Source organism: Oncorhynchus mykiss, chromosome 2 (genome assembly GCF_013265735.2).
Source record: "Oncorhynchus mykiss isolate Arlee chromosome 2, USDA_OmykA_1.1, whole genome shotgun sequence".
NCBI lineage: Eukaryota > Metazoa > Chordata > Actinopteri > Salmoniformes > Salmonidae > Oncorhynchus > Oncorhynchus mykiss.
Window position 1 is genome coordinate 32,035,931 of NC_048566.1, and position 20,315 is coordinate 32,056,245.

The window sequence follows — 20,315 nt, forward strand, 5'->3', positions numbered from 1 at the left end:
CGTCTTGTGTTGACAGAAGGGAAATTTACCTGAGCACTGATGCGGGCTACAAGGAAACTCTTCCTGTTGTCCAGCATGGACTTCTCCAGGAGACACTCCTGAGCCTGACCCTGAATGGAGACAAATAATAACGATGAAGTGTGTGTGTTCATGCTTGTGAGAACACATGCATGTGCACACGTGTGTGTGTGTGTGTGCGATAGTTACCAGCATGAGGTTGATGTTGAGGTTAAGGATCTGGTGACTCATGTCCACGCTGAAGTTGTGGCTGAAGTGGTCCCTCAGGTAGGAGAAGGCCCCCGCGGAGCACTGGAAGTGTGTACATGACACCTTCATCCCCTAGAGGGAGAGAGAGGAGGAAGGGAGACAGAAGGGAGTGAGGAGGTAAGTGATAGAAAGAGGAGGACAATACAATGTCCGTGTGAGATGTCATGGAGAGAGAGGTTAACGTGTTGCTTTTGCTCACCTCTTCGGACACCCTGTTATCCATGGCTCCCAACATGGAGTGGAGAGCACCTACAGAGAAGACAACATCATGGCAATCAGGAAATAGCTGTTTGACGGCTGGTTAGGCCCTCAGTGCGGATCGAAGGTCAGTTTTCCACTACACCACTCAATGGCTCAACTCACCCAGGTTGTAGAGGATGCAGGCTTGCTCATAGCTGATGTCATCATGAGTGACTGTTTTTCCAGAAAATATTTCTGTCCTGATAAGAGAGAATGAAATTGTTGACACACTGTTTTGCATACATGAGGGTGTGGTGTGTGTCTACATGTATGGGCCTGTCTGTATTTGTATGTATTATGGATCCCCATTAGTTCCTTACGTTTTTTAAAGTCATGTTAAAAAAAATCTGAGCGGTAGATCTCGGCTTGCATTTTGACTCAGTGATCTTGACTCAGACAAGGTTGATGACCAGTGTTCTAGACTTTTCCCTGTTAACACTATCAACCTTACCGAAACAAAACAAACTATGCAAGAGATTTTGTTGTAGGCAGGACGCATCAGAGTAGGATTCTCCAGCCTTGTGCGGTATAAACAATCAGAGCTGCAGTAGGCCTATATGCAAATAGCTCATTGCCATATATGGATATGTGCCATTTACATTGAACTGAACTGTGTTTGCAGCATGAGCGGTCGTGAGTAGATGCGCTTAATTTGAAGTCAAAGTAAGAGCTGCTGTAGCCACATGTGCACATTTTGTTCATATCCTTTGCTATTTAGTGAGTTATTAGCCCAGTTATAGTCAGCAATAGGGGACTGATTGCTTCCTACAAGAGCACAAAACATATACATCTCTAGACGTCTTTGAAAAGCGAGTCAGGCAAAGAGCGTTTTTTTTATGTCTTAAAGGGGCAGTGTTGTATTTTGAGACAGGCTTGAACAAGCTAAGTAGCCAATAGGCAGGGGGTAGCATAATTTGTCTGATTCTCTGTAATAATGGTATGGGAATCATTTTGGGTTTTATTTTGTAAAGTGGTTTCTTGCATCAAACAACACAACAACATGTTCAGTCACCTCCTTGTCTGAAGGACAAGTGGATGAACAGGTTCATGTCAAGCCCTGCATGTTTTTTTTCAGAAGTCTCATGGAATGTAGGCCTACATTGAACACCGCACATTGGTTGCTACGTTAGGCTGAATGATAGAACAGCCGTTTCCACGTTAAACTGTTATGGGATAAATGTTTTCAATTGTTTTGATGTTATGCCACTCTGGTAGGCTTACGTTATGATCAAATAGCCACAGTAGCCTACATGGCCACCTCTAAAACTGTAACTTAAAGCGGGTACAGCCTCCGGGTTCACAGTAAACGCACGCTGGACGTTGCACAGAATTTTCACAACGTTCAAAGGTCACATTAAGCAGACCTGAAATTTGCTCAGTGCCTGAAAAAAATTGAGGGAACATTACATTACACATATGCCTTTCCAGCAGCAGATTATTATAGATAATGTCAACAAAACAGGTCCCACAATCCTTTTATTTACTCATTATTATTATTTTGTTAGCCAATCAGTCATTTGTGTAAGTGGCGTGCATGTTGAATGCCCATCCCTATAAGCGTTTTGAAAATCTGCTGTTCATTTGTTTACTGTGAAATAGCATTGTATCTGGTCAAACACTATTTTGTCCAAAAGTTTACTAAGGGTTGGTAACAGGCTGATTGGTCGGCTGTTTGAGCAGGGTGCTTTGCTATTCTTGGGGAGCAGAATGACTTTTGCTTCCTTCCAGGTCTGAGTACACACACTTTCCTGATAGACAACCATATTTGTTTCACCACTGCCACACTCACTTTACAGAATTACAATGCTTGTCGTTCATAATTTGGTCAGTTACAGTGCCTTGCGAAAGTATTCGGCCCCCTTGAACTTTGCGACCTTTTGCCACATTTCAGGCTTCAAACATAAAGATATAAAACTGTATTTTTTTGTGAAGAATCAACAACAAGTGGGACACAATCATGAAGTGGAACGACATTTATTGGATATTTCAAACTTTTTTAACAAATCAAAAACTGAAAAATTGGGCGTGCAAAATTATTCAGCCCCTTTACTTTCAGTGCAGCAAACTCTCTCCAGAAGTTCAGTGAGGATCTCTGAATGATCCAATGTTGACCTAAATGACTAATGATGATAAATACAATCCACCTGTGTGTAATCAAGTCTCCGTATAAATGCACCTGCACTGTGATAGTCTCAGAGGTCCGTTAAAAGCGCAGAGAGCATCATGAAGAACAAGGAACACACCAGGCAGGTCCGAGATACTGTTGTGAAGAAGTTTAAAGCCGGATTTGGATACAAAAAGATTTCCCAAGCTTTAAACATCCCAAGGAGCACTGTGCAAGCGATAATATTGAAATGGAAGGAGTATCAGACCACTGCAAATCTACCAAGACCTGGCCGTCCCTCTAAACTTTCAGCTCATACAAGGAGAAGACTGATCAGAGATGCAGCCAAGAGGCCCATGATCACTCTGGATGAACTGCAGAGATCTACAGCTGAGGTGGGAGACTCTGTCCATAGGACAACAATCAGTTGTATATTGCACAAATCTGGCCTTTATGGAAGAGTGGCAAGAAGAAAGCCATTTCTTAAAGATATCCATAAAAAGTGTTGTTTAAAGTTTGCCACAAGCCACCTGGGAGACACACCAAACATGTAGAAGAAGGTGCTCTGGTCAGATGAAACCAAAATTGAACTTTTTGGCAACAATGCAAAACGTTATGTTTGGCGTAAAAGCAACACAGCTGAACACACCATCCCCACTGTCAAACATGGTGGTGGCAGCATCATGGTTTGGGCCTGCTTTTCTTCAGCAGGGACAGGGAAGATGGTTAAAATTGATGGGAAGATGGATGGAGCCAAATACAGGACCATTCTGGAAGAAAACCTGATGGAGTCTGCAAAAGACCTGAGACTGGGACGGAGATTTGTCTTCCAACAAGACAATGATCCAAAACATAAAGCAAAATCTACAATGGAATGGTTCAATAATAAACATATCCAGGTGTTAGAATGGCCAAGTCAAAGTCCAGACCTGAATCCAATTGAGAATCTGTGGAAAGAACTGAAAACTGCTGTTCACAAATGCTCTCCATCCAACCTCACTGAGCTCGAGCTGTTTTGCAAGGAGGAATGGGAAAGAAATTCAGTCTCTCGATGTGCAAAACTGATAGAGACATACCCCAAGCGACTTACAGCTGTAATCGCAGCAAAAGGTGGCGCTACAAAGTATTAACTTAAGGGGGCTGAATAATTTTGCACGCCCAATTTTTCAGTTTTTGATTTGTTAAAAAAGTTTGAAATATCCAATAAATGTCGTTCCACTTCATGATTGTGTCCCACTTGTTGATTCTTCACAAAAAAATACAGTTTTATATCTTTATGTTTGAAGCCTGAAATGTGGCAAAAGGTCGCAAAGTTCAAGGGGGCCGAATATTTTCGCAAGGCACTGTATGCATGGATGTGTAGGTTCAGAATTTGTTGTTGGCATGTCAAAGTTTGCTAATCTTGCCAATGAAAAAATTATTAAAGTAGTTGGCAATATCAGTGAGTTTTGTGATGAATGAGCCATCTGATTCAATGAATGATGGAACTGAGTTTGCACAAAACTGTATTTAAGGTGATCCAAACCTTTTTACTATCGTTCATCTTTGTTTCACAGTAACTGTTTCTCCAGAAAATATTTCTGTCCTGGTAAGAGAGAATGAAATTGGCGACACACTGTATTGCTTACCTGAGGGTGTGGTCTGTGTCTACACGTATGGTAGGGAGAGCTTATGAAAGTGTGTGTGTGTGTGTTTGCTCACACTTTATTTGGATAGTTCAGATTGTCCATCTGTAGATGCTCTGTGGATGCTCTAGAGATATCTGCAGATAAGCAACTGCTTGCCAAGGTTTTTCATTTATTTTATTTATTTCACCTTTATTTAACCAGGTAGGCAAGTTGAGAACAAGTTCTCATTTACAATTGCGACCTGGCCAAGATAAAGCAAAGCAGTTCGACAGATACAACGACACAGAGTTACACATGGAGTAAAACAAACATACAGTCAATAATACAGTATAAACAAGTCTATATACAATGTGAGCAAATGAGGTGAGAAGGGAGGTAAAGGCAAAAAAGGCCATGGTGGCAAGGTAAATACAATATAGCAAGTAAAACACTGGAATGGTAGTTTTGCAATGGAAGAATGTGCAAAGTAGAAATAAAAATAATGGGGTGCAAAGGAGCAAAATAAATAAATAAATAAAATACAGTTGGGAAAGAGGTAGTTGTTTGGGCTAAATTATAGGTGGGCTATGTACAGGTGCAGTAATCTGTGAGCTGCTCTGACAGTTGGTGCTTAAAGCTAGTGAGGGAGATAAGTGTTTCCAGTTTCAGAGATTTTTGTAGCTCGTTCCAGTCATTGGCAGCAGAGAACTGGAAAGAGAGGCGGCCAAAGAAATAATTGGTTTTGGGGGTGACTAGAGAGATATACCTGCTGGAGCGTGTGCTACAGGTGGGAGATGCTATGGTGACCAGCGAGCTGAGATAAGGGGGACTTTACCTAGCAGGGTCTTGTAGATGACATGGAGCCAGTGGGTTTGGCGACGAGTATGAAGCGAGGGCCAGCCAACGAGAGCGTACAGGTCGCAATGGTGGGTAGTATATGGGGCTTTGGTGACAAAACAGATTGCACTGTGATAGACTGCATCCAATTTGTTGAGTAGGGTATTGGATGCTATTTTGTAAATGACATCGCCAAAGTCGAGGATTGGTAGGATGGTCAGTTTTACAAGGGTATGTTTGGCAGCATGAGTGAAGGATGCTTTGTTGCGAAATAGGAAGCCAATTCTAGATTTAACTTTGGATTGGAGATGTTTGATATGGGACTGGAAGGAGAGTTTACAGTCTAACCAGACACCTAAGTATTTGTAGTTGTCCACGTATTCTAAGTCAGAGCCGTCCAGGTTACAGTTAGGGATGTTTCAGAATAAGGGTTAGGGTAGAGTTAAGGTTGGGGCTAGGGTTAAGTTTAGGGTTAGGATGAGGGTTAATGGTAGGGTTAGTAGATAGTTGAAATGTTACTGATAGTCTGTCGAGCATCTACAGATGGACTATCCAAATAAAGTGTTAGCTTGTGTTCTTCCGGTCGTTCCGTAGCCGTCTGTGGAAGAGTTTATGAAAGCAACTGTGTGTATGATAAGGATCTCATAGGTAAGTGTGTAAATATAGGGCTCCTATGTGTACTTCATTGCCTCATACCATGAGATGGGTACTGCTGCTTCCTGCCCCGGCCCCAGAGGCACACGGCTCTGGAGGTAGTGCAGCTGCCCAAAGTACTTCCTCAAAATGCTGCAGCCCTCAAAGTCCCGCGTCACATTCACCGCACCCTGCCACAAACACTTACTTATTATAGGATAGAAAGACAGTACAGCATAGTATATGGCCGACATAACAAATAAATCACAACATATGACATTTGCATAGCACGCTCAGTCCCAGTTCATACCTGTCTCAGTGTCTCTAGCTTCTTCAGTTGTTCATTATAGCTGTCTGGATTCTCCCCATAGTTCTTCAGGATGAACTGAAATGACAGAGGGAAAGCAGATAAGAGGGGCCATTGGGAGCTCAGCAAATAACCTTTACTTAACCAATAAGGTATATTCATTCAATCAGAAATAGATTTACAGTACCAGTCAAAAGTTTGGGCACAACTACTTATTCAAGGGTTTTTCTTTATTTTTTTACTATTTTCTACATTGTAGGATAATAGTGAAGACATCAACACTATGAAATAACACATATGGAATCATGTAGTAACCAAAAAAAAGTGTTAAACAAATCAAAATATATTTTATATTTCAAATAGACACCCTTTGACTTGACAGCTTTGCACACTCTTGGAATTTTCTCAACCAGCTTCATGAGGTAGTCACCTGGAATGCATTTCAATTAACAGGTGTGCCTTGTTAAAAGTTAATTTGTGGAATTTCTGTCCTTCTTAATACGTTTGAGCCAATCAGTTTTGTTGTGACAAGGTAGGGGTGGTTTACAGAAGATAGCCCTATTTGACCGGTGGAAATCTGCCCTTTGGTCTGATGAGTCCAAACTTGAGATTTTTGGTTCCAACCGCTGTGTCTTTGTGAGACGCAGAGTAGGTGAACGGATGATGTCTGCATTTGTGGCTCCCACCGTGAACAAGGTGGTGTGATGTTGCTTTGCTGGTGACACGGTCTGTGATTTATTTAGAATTCAAGGCACACTTAACCAGCATGGTTACCACAGCATTCTGGAACTATATGCCATCCTAAGTAACTTCAATATGCTGCCCTGCATCCCCACCATCTCATTGTTCCAGCAGGATCCAGCACAAATTTAGCACTGACATTCATAATTAATCCATAATCCAATCCAATTAATCCATGTAATAAAAAACGACTAGATCTGCACATATTGTGTGGACAAAGGAAATTGATCTGAATCTCGCAGACAGTGTTTTATTTATTTTGTTGGTCTTTGTTAGCCGAAAGCTGGGATTTGTTCCAATCCACGTTAGGTCCATGTTAAGTCTACGTTATAGCCACAGAAGGCTGGTGGGCAGAGATCTAGGAGGATGGACTCATTGTAATGGCTGAAATAGAATAGTGGAACGGAGTCTAATATGTGGTTTCCATATATTTTATGTGTTTGATACCGTTCCATTGAATCCATTACAATGAGCCTGGCCTCCTACAGCTCCTCCCATCAGGCTCCTCTGGTTATAGCGTGGTTGACATACAAAGGTTATTCCCGATTGAGCCAACATGCACAGCTTTTACTGTGAATGATAGATGGAGAACGTGTGGAAAAATGCCAATAAAAGCCACATCGTCAGCTTCCCAGCGCGCTGCTCTATGAATAGAATCCCGGCCTAAATCTAGTCTCTTGTTTTATTTGGTCGACAAGAGACCCCACTTTATTCTCCTGTAGATGTTGAGAAGAAGAGCAGCAGTGCCGTCTGGATCCGAGCCTGAATCTTCTGACAGCGGAGAAATGAGAGACCCCACAAACTGACCAGGATGTGGAGGTTCCCACAGCGGACAGGTAATCATGGAGATATCTGGAGTAGAGGTCGACCGATTATGATTTTTTAAAACGCCGATACCAATACCGATTATTGGAGGACCAAAAAGGTCGATACCGATTAATCGGACGATTTTTTACAAATGTATTTGTAATAATGACAATTACAACAATACTGAATTAACGCTTATTTTAACTTAATATGATACATCAATAACATCAATTTAGCCTCAAGTAAATAATGAAACATGTTCAATTTCGTTTAAATAATGCAAAAACAAAGTGTTGGAGAAGAAAGTAAAAGTGCAATATGTGCTATGTAAGAAAGCTAACGTTTCAGTTCCTTGTTCAGAACATGAGATCATATGAAAGCTGGTGGTTCCTTTTAACATGAGTCTTCAATATTCCCAGGTAAGAAGTTTTAGGTTGTAGTTATTATAGGACTATTTCCCTCTATACCATCTGTATTTCATTAACCTTTGACTATTGGATGTTCTTATAGGCACTTTAGTATTGCCAGTGTAACAGTATAGCTTCCGTCCCTCTCCTCGCTCCTCCCTGGGCTCGAACCAGGAACACAACGACAACAGCCACCCTCGAAGCAGCGTTACCCATGCAGAGCAAGGGAAACAACCACTGCAAGGCTCAGAGCGAGTGACGTTTGAAACGCTATTAGCGCGCGCTAACTAGCTAGCCATTTCACTTCGGTTACACCAGCCTCATCTCGGGAGTTGATAGGCTTGAAGTCATAAACAGCGCAATGCTTGACGCACAACGAAGAGCTGCTGGCAAAACGCACGAACGTGCTGTTTGAATGAATGTTTACGTGCCTGCTTCTGCCTACCACCGCTCAGTCGGATACTTAGATACTTGTATGCTCAGTCAGATTATATGCAACGCAGGACACGCTAGATAATATCTAGTAATATCATCAACCACTAGTTATCTAGTGATTATGATTGATTGTTTTTTATAAGATAAGTTTACTGCTAGCTAGCAACTTACCTTGGCTTACTGCATTCGTGTAACAGGCAGTCTCCTTGTGGAGTGCAACAAGAGGCAGGTCGTTATTGCGTTGGACAAGTTAACTGTAAGGTTAAAAAGGTGTAAGGTGAAAATCTGTCGTTCTGCCCCTGAATGAAGCAGTTAACCCACCGTTCCTAGGCCGTCATTGAAAATAAGAATGTTTTCTTAACTGACTTGCCTAGTTAAATAAAGATTAAATAAAGATGCAAAAAAATCAGCGCCCAAAAATACCAATTTCCGATTGTTATGAAAACTTGAAATCGTCTCTAATTAAATCGGCCATTCCGACTAATCGGTCGACCCCCTAATCTGGAGATGGTTGTTTGGGGACGGTGGACCAGATGGATTAAGACGATTGAAAGCCCATATGTCTTGATTTTCCCTGTCTGATTGTTCATTGCATCACTGATAAAATTCCTGTCAATGTTTTGATTATGACAGGGATGATGAGGATCTTTGTAACAATCATGATGACGGTTGTTGTTATCAATGTTGTGTTATCGTCATGATTGTTGATTGGGACACATGCTCATACAGATCCGGTGGCTGACCTGCACCAAACCAGGAGTCAGTTAGGGAAAGTCTGTTTGATCATCCTGTGTCTGAGTGTCACACTAGGGCCATTGGTGACTTTCAGGACCAACTCTATTCAAGCTTGCGCCATTCCTCCCCCTTTCCACTCTAGCTGCCCTGTTCACACTGCCAAATACACTATAACACCAGTCAAGGTTTCAACGCATCTAATGGTGTCTGCATACAAGGACCACAGGGGAAGGGGAGCCATGCGCATCATTGCCATGGTCAAACAAAGACCGAACCACGTCTCTGTACTGTGTGTTTTGCTGCTCTGGACAGGCCCCCCAGGTCGCTCCAGCCGATGTCGTAATGCACAGCGTCCACTATGGATGCGGCCGCAGACATGCCCGTCCTTGAAGGACAAGGATGCAACGCCACACACGTCACTCTCACCACACACCTAGAGAGCCAGGATGCCCTCAACCAGACATTTCTGACTATCCAGAACAGGGAGAGATGGGAGGATTTCCCCATCCTCCAGTACTACGCAGAAGAGGGCACTCTGGAAGTGATCGACTGGCCCATCAACCACTTCCTCAAGCCCTCTACTGAGTAGGAGGCCCAGGAGCTGGAAGGGGACATCCACCACCAAGAAAGAGTGTATCTACAGGAATATGTACAGACGCAGCAGTGTTCCTGATGGAGACGCACCACTTCCCTGCCACGGCCGGTACCACTACTCCAGACCATTCCACACGGAGGAGGGCGCCAGAGGTGGATCTCCTCGACTACGTATACAGAGAACCTGTTCAGGAGGACGCCACCCACTCCTACAAGATGGTGGTCAACCCCCGGCTGGTGCTGCAGACAGACATGTTTGAGGTGACAGAGAGCTACATTGACACTGTTAGGGTTCTGTCAGACGTGTGTAAGATCATGCAAGTGAAAGAAGCGCAGAAAGGGAGCTGGTCCAACGAGCAGCTGGTCCTCGATAGAAGTCTCTGGGAATTCTGAGATTATCTCATGTCCATTATTGATTACATTTTTACAGACATTAGGAATACATCAAACTCCTTGGGAGCATTTACTCAGTTGAAAGTTGGATATTGAGAATCAAAATGCAACATTTCTAGGACTACAGGGTTAAATCCATTAGAATACTATTTGACAGCACCCCTTTTGATTTGAAGTCTTCCAAACATACAGTGCACTAGGAAAGTATTCAGACCCCTCCACTTTTCCACGTTTTGTTACGTTACAGTCTTGTTCTAAAATGGAATATTAAAAAAGTTATCATCAATCTACACACAACACAGCACTATGACAAAGCAAAAAAGGATTTCTATAAATTGTAGCACAATCTGAAATATCATGTTTACATAAGTATTCAGACCCTTTACTCAGTACTTTGTTGAAGCACTTTTGGCAGTGATTACAGCCTCGAATCTTCTTGGGTATGACGTTACAAGCTTGGCACACCTGTATTTGGGGAGTTTCTCCCATTCTTCTCTGCAGAGCCTCTCAAGCTCTGTCAGGTTGGATGGGGAGCGTCTCCAGAGATGTTCGATCGGGTTCAGGCTCTAGGTGGGCCACTCAAAGACATTCACAAACTTGTCCCAAAGCCACTCCTGCATTGTCTTGGCTGTATGTTTAGGGTTGTTGTCCTGTTGGAAGGTGAACCTTCACCCCAGCCTGAAGTCCTGAGCGCTCTGGAGCAGGTTTTCATCAAGGATCTCTCTGTGCTTTGCTCCGTTCCTCTTTCCCTTGATCCTGACTAGTCTCCCAGTCCCTGCCACTGAAAAACATCCCCACAGCATGATGCTACCACCACCATGTTTCACCGTAGGGATGGTGACAGGTTTCCTCCATATGTGACGCTTGGCATTCAGGCCAAAGTGTTCCATCTTGGTTTCATCAGACCAGAGAATCTTGTTTCTCATGGTCAGAGTCCTTTAGGTGCTTTTTTTGCAAACTCCAAGTGGGCTGTCATGTGTTTTTTTTTACTGAGGAGTGGCTTCCGTAAAGGCCTGATTGGTTGAGTGCTGCAGAGATGGTTGTCTTCTGGAAGGTTCTCCCAACTCCACAGAAGATCTCTGGGGTTAATGGTCACCTCCCTGACCAAGGCCTTTCTCCCTCGATTGTTCAGTTTGGCAGGGTGGCCAGCTCTAGGAAGAGTCTTGGTGGTTCCAAACTTCTTCAATTTAAGAATGGTGGAGTCCACTGTGTTCTTGGGGACCTTCAATGCTGCAAACAGGTTTTGTTACCCTTTCCCAGATCTGTGCCTCAACACAATCCTGTCTCGGAGCTCTATGGAGAATTCCTTCGACTTCATGGCTTGGTTTTTGCTCTGACATGCACTGTCAACTGTGGGACCTTATATAGACAGGTGTGTGCCTTTCCAAATGATGTTCAATCAATTGAATAAACCACAGGTGGACTCCAATCAAGTTGTAGAAACATCTCAAGGATGATCAATGGAAACAGCAGGATGCACCTAAGCTCAATTTCAAGTCTCATAGCAAAGTGTCTGAATACTTATGTAATAAGGTATTTCTGTATTTGGCAAAAATTTCAAAAAACCTGTTTTCGCTTTGTCATTATGGGCTATTGTGTGTAGATTGAGAATTGTAAAACATTTAATCCATTTTAGAAATAGGTAATGTAACAAAATGTGGAAAGAGTCAAGGGGTCTGAATACTTTCCGAATGCACGGTATGTTAGCAAATGTTGTATACAACAATACATTTAAAAATGACAAACAATGTAGGCTACAAACGTATTACAACTGTAGCAGGCCAATCTTTCTCCTGCAGGTACGCTGGGTGTGCAGGTTTCTGTCTCAGCCCAGCACTAACACACCTGATTTAACTTACCAAACCTAATCAGTTGATAATAATGTGTATTATTTCTGGGCTGGAATAGAAGCATGCTCACCCAGTAGATCAGAATGGAGCAAGGTTGGCCACCTCTGGTATGGACTTTTTTGTACACCTGCAATGATGCTTTAGTAATAATAGCATAATTACTAAGATGTGTAACATTTACAAAAAAGTTAGATTATTTGTACTTTTGAAATTATATTTTGATTCATTCAATGTTGATTCATTTAAGTGAAGTGTTTAAACATGTTTTAATTGTTAACTTAAAAACATCATTCAAGATGACCTACAGTAGTGCCAATGTTCATTCATCACAGATCACAATTCGGCAATAAAGGTGTGAACGGGATCAGTCTCTAATTTGTCTGTGTTGCTTTCTTAAATTAACATGACCTTTTTGTCCAGTTGTGAGCTCTCCAGTTGAAAATTATACCAGTAGATAATGTATATGAAGCAAACCACAAGCCAGATTTTTAACAATTCTTCTGACCTGAAATTGTTTTCCAAATCCAACCCTTATATTTTAAGTACAGTATTTTACATGAAAATAAGGAGCTAGCAACTTGTAGGCGAATTAAAAGTGTAAAAAATGAAAATAATATGGTGTGGGGAGTGTTTGTAATTTTTCCTTAGAATAGAAACTAAATCAGATGGTCAATTGCAGAGATGTTGATGAGGGGTAAAGAGAAATTTACACAACATTTGCAAGTCAAAGCCCCAATTCCATTTACCCAAAGTACCCATTCATGTACGCCTATGTATTTTACAGGGAGTGAGATATAATCATCAATTTCATGACACAAGTATAATGAAAGAGCCATAAACTATAATATGATAATCATAATGTTAAAATACCGTAAACCAATTTGTAGCATATTACATGGAAAAGTCATGCTTAGTGTATAATTTACAATCTTATAATGCGTGTTACTGGCGTTTTCTATCCTTTGGTGCGCAAATTTCACAATTGAATTTACTCAACACATTCACGAATGGTGGCTTTGATCACAGTTTCGAGGTTTAGGAGCACACGCACATTGTTGTGTAAATCTCTCTTCACCCACCATCAACAACCTCTGCAATCCTCCTCTATGCCATGTACCTTATGATATTGTCTCTGTATTTTAGCATAGCAAAATCATATAGAATTGGAAAACCAGTCGCAGCGATGATTGGCTTTCCTCCATCTTTTTTAGTTGCGTGCAATTTGCATAAAGTAGAGCAGAGCTTAACTTTTTATATCGCTCCGCTAGCAGAGTTCGCGCCGCTCACCTTTCCACAATCCCCCGCGCATTTCTCTGCGTGTTCCCATTGAAAATTAATGGGGGCGGGACTTCGCCTGGCGAATTTGGAAGTGTTGGAATCCCCACGATAGAATTACCTGGCCTGCTTCTCGCTAATGTCAAATGGGCTGGGCAGCAGCGCCTCTTCAACCTCAGGAGGCTGAAGAAATGAGGTTTGTCACCAAAAGCACTCAAACTTTTCTCCAGAGGGCTGTGAGGTCTGCACAACGCATCACCGGGGGCACCCTACCTGCCCTCCAGGACACCTACACCACCCAATGTCACAGGAAGGCCATAAAGATCATCAAGGACAACAACCACCTGAGCCACTGCCTGTTCACCCAGCTATCATCCAGAAGGCGAGGTCAATACAGGTGCATCAAAGCAGGGACTGAGAGACTGAAAAACAGCTTCTATCTCAAGGCCATCAGACTGTTAAATGAGTGGCTGCTGCCAACATACTGACTCAACTCCAGCTCACTTTAATAATGGAAATTGATGTAAAAAAATGTATCACTAGCCACTTTAAACAATGCCACTTAATATAATGTTTACATACCCTACATTACTCATCTCATATGTATACACTGTACTCGATACCATCTACTGCATCTTGCCATGCCGTTCTGTACCATCACTCATTCATATATCTTTATGTACAAACTTGTGTGTATAAGGTAGTAGTTGTGGAATTGTTAGGTTAGATTACTCGTTGGTTATTACTGCATTGTCGGAACTAGAAGCACAAGCATTTCGCTACACTTGCATTAACATCTGCTAACCATGTGCATGTGACAAATAAAATTAGATTTGATCTCCTCAATGCCATTGGAAGAATCACAGATAATATTCCAGTCTGTGCTAGCAAAACAGTCCTGTAACTTAGCATCTGCTTCATCTGACCACTTTCTTATTGCCCAAGTCACTGGTGCTTCCTGTTTTAGGGAAGTATAGATAATAGAATAAACATGACCATTTAAGTTGAGATTCAATGGTGGGTGGACCGGCGGCCATCTTTGTGGCAGTAATTAGAAGTTCAAATTTGTATTCAATTTCAATGGTGTACACACAGTTCCAGATAAATTGCAGTGGTCTGAAGGGATAGGTCCATTCTATGAATTGTATTTCTATGATTCAAATGCCCCTCACCCTGTACTTAAGAGCATGTTGTGTCAACTGATGGCAGGCAAAACACCAAAATAGACGATGGAAAGTAGGGTCTAAATTACAACATGTGAATGAGTTTAAGCATTTAGATAATTGACGTTAAAGGTTCAAATCTGTTTTTATTTTATATCTAGAAAATATGAAATAATTTGACAACCCTGTTTGTAAGCTTTTAAATGATATCAAACTCAACAGTTTATATTTTCCAGTGATGAAGACAATGGCTGTCTCATGGTATGGTTGGGTATGCAAAATGAGTACTTTAAACAGTTTTATCTTAATCTTTTATGTTTTGGCATTCGGGTAACCACCTCTTCCATGGGCAAACATGTATGGAAAGTTTTGTTTAAACCAAAAGGAATGCTGTCAAAAAGTGACTGAATTTAAATGGATTTACCCTACTGTGTTTCTATTTGCATTGAGGTCAAAGGTGACCAACGCCATGATACATACACAGCAGTACTGTAGATACATGTTAATAATCAATGATGTGTAGTTTTGGAAGGATGTCATCAATTTAGAGATTTTTTCAGACAGATTATTAAACACTTATTCAAATCTGGTTAGTAGTGGACAAAATTTTAATAGTATTGACTCATGTACGCTACATGACCAAATGTATGTGGAAACCTGCTCGTCAAACATCTCATTCCAAAATCAAGGGCATTAATAAGGAGTTGGTCCCCCCCTTTGCTGCTATAACAGCCTCCACTCTTCTGGGAAGGCTTTCCACTAGATGTTGGAACATTGCTGCGGGGACTTGCTTCCATTCAGCCACAAGAGCATTAGTGTGCTGACTTTGCTTACAGAGGCAGTTTGGAACTCGGTAGTTAGTGATGCAACTGAGGACAGACGATTTTACGCACTTCAGCACTGAGCTGAAGTGGCCTACCACCTCGCGACTGAGCCGTTGTTGCTCCTTGACATTTTCCCTTCACAATAACAGCAATTACAGTTGACCAGGGCCGCTCTAGCAGGAGAGAAACTTGACAAAATGACTTGTTGGAAAGGTGGCATCCTATGACAGTGCTACGTTTAAAGTCCCTGAGCTCTTCAGTAAAGCCATTCTATTGCCAATGTTTGTCTATAGAGATTGCATGGCATTGTGCTCGATTATATACGCCTGTTTGTGTCTGAAATAGTCAAATCCACTTACTTGAAGGGGCTTCCACATACTTTTGTATATATACAGTGCATTCGGAAAGTGCCAGACCCCTTATTTGATTTTTTCACCTTTATTTAACCAGGTAGGCTAGTTGAGAACAAGTTCTCATTTACAACTGCGACCTGGCCAAGATAAAGCATAGCAGTGTGAACAGACAACAACACAGAGTTACACATGGAGTAAACAATAAACAAGTCAATAACACAGTAAAAAAAAAAGAGTCTATATACATTGTGTGCAAAAGGCATGAGGAGGTAGGCGAATAATTACAATTTTGCAGATTAACACTGGAGTGATAAATGATCAGATGGTCATGTGCAGGTAGAGATACTGGTGTGCAAAAGAGCAGAAAAGTAAATAAATAAAAACAGTATGGGGATGAGGTAGGTGAAAATGGGTGGGCTATTTACCGATGGACTATGTACAGCTGCAGCGATCGGTTAGCTGCTCAGATAGCAGATGTTTAAAGTTGGTGAGGGAGATAAAAGTCTCCAACTTCAGCGATTTGTTCCAGTCACAGGCAGCAGAGAATTGGAAGGAAAGGCGGCCAAATGAGGTGTTGGCTTTAGGGATGATCAGTGAGATACACCTGCTGGAGCGCGTGCTACGGGTGGGTGTTGCCATCGTGACCAGTGAACTGAGATAAGGCGGAGCTTTATCTAGCATTGACTTGTAGATGACTTGGAGCCTGTGGGTCTGGCGACGAATATGTAGCGAGGGCCAGCCGAATACAGCATACAGTTCGCAGTGGTGGGTGGTATAAGGTGCTTTAGTAACAAAACGGATGGCACTGTGATAAACTGCATCCAGTTTGCTGAGTAGAGTATTGGAAGCTATTTTGTAGATGACATCACCGAAGTCGAGGATCGGTAGGATAGTCAGTTTTACTAGGGTAAGTTTGGCGGCGTGAGTGAAGGAGGCTTTGTTGCGGAATAGAAAGACGACTCTAGATTTGATTTTAGATTGGAGATGTTTGATAGGAGTCTGGAAGGAGAGTTTACAGTCTAGCCAGACACCTAGGTACTTATAGATGTCCACATATTCTAGGTCGGAGCCATCCAGGGTGGTGATGCTAGTCGGGCGTGCGGGTGCAGGCAGCGAACGGTTGAAAAGCATGCATTTGGTTTTACTAGCGTTTAAGAGCAGTTGGAGGCCACGGAAGGAGTGTTGTATGGCATTGAAGCTCGTTTGGAGGTTAGATAGCACAGTGTCCAATGAAGGGCCAGAAGTATACAGAATGGTGTCGTCTGCGTAGAGGTGGATCAGGGAATCGCCCGCAGAAAGAGCAACATCATTGATATATATAGAGAAAATAGTCGGCCCGAGAATTGAACCCTGTGGCACCCCCATAGAGACTGCCAGAGGACCGGACAGCATGCCCTCCGATTTGACACACTGAACTCTGTCTGCAAAGTAGTTGGTGAACCAGGCAAGGCAGTCATTAGAAAAACCGAGGCTACTGAGTCTGCCGATAAGAATATGGTGATTGACAGAGTTGAAAGGCTTGGTCAGGTCGATGAAGACGGCTGCACAGTACTGTCTTTTATCGACCTTAACCTTTCCCACATTTTATTTAGTTACAACCTTACTCTAAAATATAACAAAATAAAATAAAATAAACTTTCCTCACCAATCTACACACAATACCCCACAATGACAAAGCAAAAACAGGTTTTTTGAATTCTTTGCAAATTTATAAAAATAAAAACGGATACCTTATTTACATAAGTATTCAAACCCTTTGCTATGAGACTTGAAATTGAGCTCAGGTATCCTGTTTCCATTGATCATCCTTGAGATGTTTCTACAACTTGATTGGAGTCCACCTGTGGTAAATTCAATTGATTGTACATGATTTGGAAAGGCACACACCTGTCTATATAAGATCCCACAGTTGACAATGCACTAGAGCAAAAACCAAGCCATGAGGTTGAAGGAATGGTAAGGAGAGCTCTGAGACAAGATTGTGTCAAAGCACAGATCTGGGGAAGGGTACCAAAACCTTTCTGCAGCCTTGAAGGTCCCCAAGAACACAGTTGTTTCCATCATTCTTAAATGGAAAAAGTTTGAAACCACCGAGACTCTTCCTAGTGCTGTCCGCCCGGCCAAACTGAGAAATCAGGGGAGAAGGGCCTTGGACAGGGAGGTGACCAAGAACCCGATGGCCACTCTGACACAGCTCCAGAGTTCCTCTGTGGAGATGGGAGAACCTTCCAGAAGGACAACCATCTCTGCAGCACTCCAACAATCTGGCCTTTATGGTAGAGTGGCCAGACGGAAGCCACTCCTCAGTAAAAGGCACAACAGCCCACTTGGAGTTTGCCAAAAAGCACCTAAAGAACTCTCAGACCATGACAAACAAGATTATCTAGTCTGATAAAACCTAGACTGAACTTTTTGCCCTGAATGCCAAGCGTCACGTCTGGAGGAAACCTGGCACAGTCCCTACCGTTTAGCATGGTGGTGGCAGAATCATGCTGTGGGGATGTTTTTCAGCAGCAGGGACTGGGAGACTAGTCAGGATCGAGGGAAAGATGAACTGAGCAAAGTACAGAGAGATCCTTGATGAAAACCTGCTCCAGAGCGCTCAGGACCCTTGGCTGGGGCGAAGGTTCACCGTCCAACAGGACAACAACCCTAAGCACACAGCCAAGACAATGCAGGAGTGGCTTTGAGACAAGTTTCTGAATGTCCTTTAGTGGCCCACCCAGAACCCGGACTTCAACCCGATCAAAGACCTGAAAATACTTGTGCAGCGACACCCCCCATCCAACCTGACAGATCTTGAGAGGCTCTGCAGAGAAGAATGGGAGAAACTCTCCAAATACAGGTGTGCCAAGCTTGTAGTGTCATACCCAAAAATACTTGAGGCTATAATCGCTGCCAAAGGTTCTTTAACAAAGTACTGAGTAAAGGGTCTGAATACCTATGTAAATGTGATATTTCAGTTTTTTCATGAATTTACAAAGATGTCAACCTGTTTTTGCTTTGTGATTTTGGGGTATTGAGTGAAAAAAAATGTTTGATCCATTTTAGAGTAAGGCTAACTTAACAAAATGTGGGAAAAGGTCAAGGGGTCTGAATACTTTCCAAATGCACTGTACCTGCATCACATGTAATCTGCTAAATTTGAACCTGGATGACATACATGATCAATCTGTCTTAACATTGAATCCTGAATCTTATCAACATTCCCTTGTCATGATTGTCTATGACCCTTTTGGCTGGACTGGGAGGAGTAGGCCTCCAAATGGCTCTGGAGCAATCCCATCATGCCCTGCTGTGGTAAGTATTCTCCGGTCAGTGATGAGCCTCTCTAATAAGCAGCTACTTATAGTCAGACTCACTGGAGCCACAGTCTGGAGGTAAAGGAGACCATTATTTGTCCTTATTACAAGCCACACACATCTCCAACATAATATCCTCCTTAAACAAAATATATTTGTCTGCCATAGCCAAATAAATAACACACGGTTGTCTATCAGTATTGTGCTTCAACAGGACAGAGATTGTCCTGTTACAAAACTCCAGCTGCACTGCTAGCCTAAACAAAGAAACTCTATTATTCTCTCTCCATTCATATCCCAGCTCTTTCTCCTCCTTTCCCATGGACTGTTATCCTTAATTTTCTTTCCAGATAAGCAATCTGTCACTGCTATGATAAAAATCGTAACCTTCATTGAATGTCATTGACAAACGTTGCTAGAAAATTGATCTGGGACTAAGGCAGCAAAAAAGAAGGACTAGAGAGGGCAAAGGTCCTCTAGTAATATCTGGAGCATGAGGTGGAGGAGGAAGAAAGGAGATAGGATCATAAGGCATAAGACGTAATTGTAATGGGTGTGTGGGAGAATTTCCTCAGAAGTATGTTATGATGACTATGTTAGAGTTTTCCCTGGCCGGATCACATGACCAGAAAAAAATCCTGACTCCACTATGACCCTTTACCTAACGTTACTCTGCTGTTCTCTAATTTTAACTCATTCCAGCACTAATTTCTGAATGTCTTGGCTATTTTTTACCATGTTTTTTCCCACCCTTAATGATCACTGACAGAGGTGTGAACATATAGGATTCCAATCTACCAGACTTGCCTCTACATCAAAGCAAAATATTCCAGGGTGCATGTGACAATGACATCATTATTTTATAGACTAACTAGCTAGACTATTAGGCCTGCACAGAAACCAAGACAGCTAGTTCTACTATAGCTTATTTATGTTGTGACTGGGGTATCTGACACATTAACTACATGTTGACATAAATAGCTAACTAATTATCAACTTAGCTAGCTAACTGTAAACAAAGGCGATTGTCATGGCTGACACAGTTAACCAGATACGAGCTAGTTAACTACCTTTACTTGATGCTAACAACTGTCTAGATGTGCTCGATACGTATGATTATCTTCCGTAATCCGTGTCTGCTTGACTTCCGATCTCAACCGCACGGCAGTGCCCTGTTGCTCCACTCCCCCACCCATCTCACCTGCCTCACCGACGGGCTGAACTCGAACTCCCCTGCCTCTTTCAGATCCAGCCAGATCATTGGCATACGGGGGACCGCCTCCATCGCGGCCAGCGACTGCACCGAGTCTGAGTTAAAGTGACTTCAATTTAAATATCACTTCAGCAGTTTTTAATTCAGTGGATTTCTATATATTGTTTCTTATCATCCCCAAACAACTGTGTCATGTCTCCCTTTACACTTCAACAGGAAACGATGGAC

General features: G+C 42.3%; 1 protein-coding gene across 1 annotated transcript in view; it reads right to left on the minus strand.

Moving 5' to 3' along the window:
- LOC110487053 (tyrosine-protein phosphatase non-receptor type 23) overlaps nucleotides 1-20,308 on the minus strand; it is a 29,013-nt gene extending 8,705 nt beyond the window's left edge. Inside the window, exons 1-7 of the mRNA XM_036945753.1 lie at nucleotides 20,076-20,308; nucleotides 5,999-6,073; nucleotides 5,752-5,879; nucleotides 631-707; nucleotides 467-516; nucleotides 208-339; nucleotides 30-110 (exon numbers count right to left, since the gene is read on the minus strand). Of these exons, the coding sequence (XP_036801648.1) occupies nucleotides 30-110; nucleotides 208-339; nucleotides 467-516; nucleotides 631-707; nucleotides 5,752-5,879; nucleotides 5,999-6,073; nucleotides 20,076-20,159 (627 nt within the window). The 5' untranslated portion in view covers nucleotides 20,160-20,308. The remainder of the gene's footprint in view (nucleotides 1-29; nucleotides 111-207; nucleotides 340-466; nucleotides 517-630; nucleotides 708-5,751; nucleotides 5,880-5,998; nucleotides 6,074-20,075) is intronic.
- Between the last annotated feature and the right edge of the window lie 7 nt (nucleotides 20,309-20,315).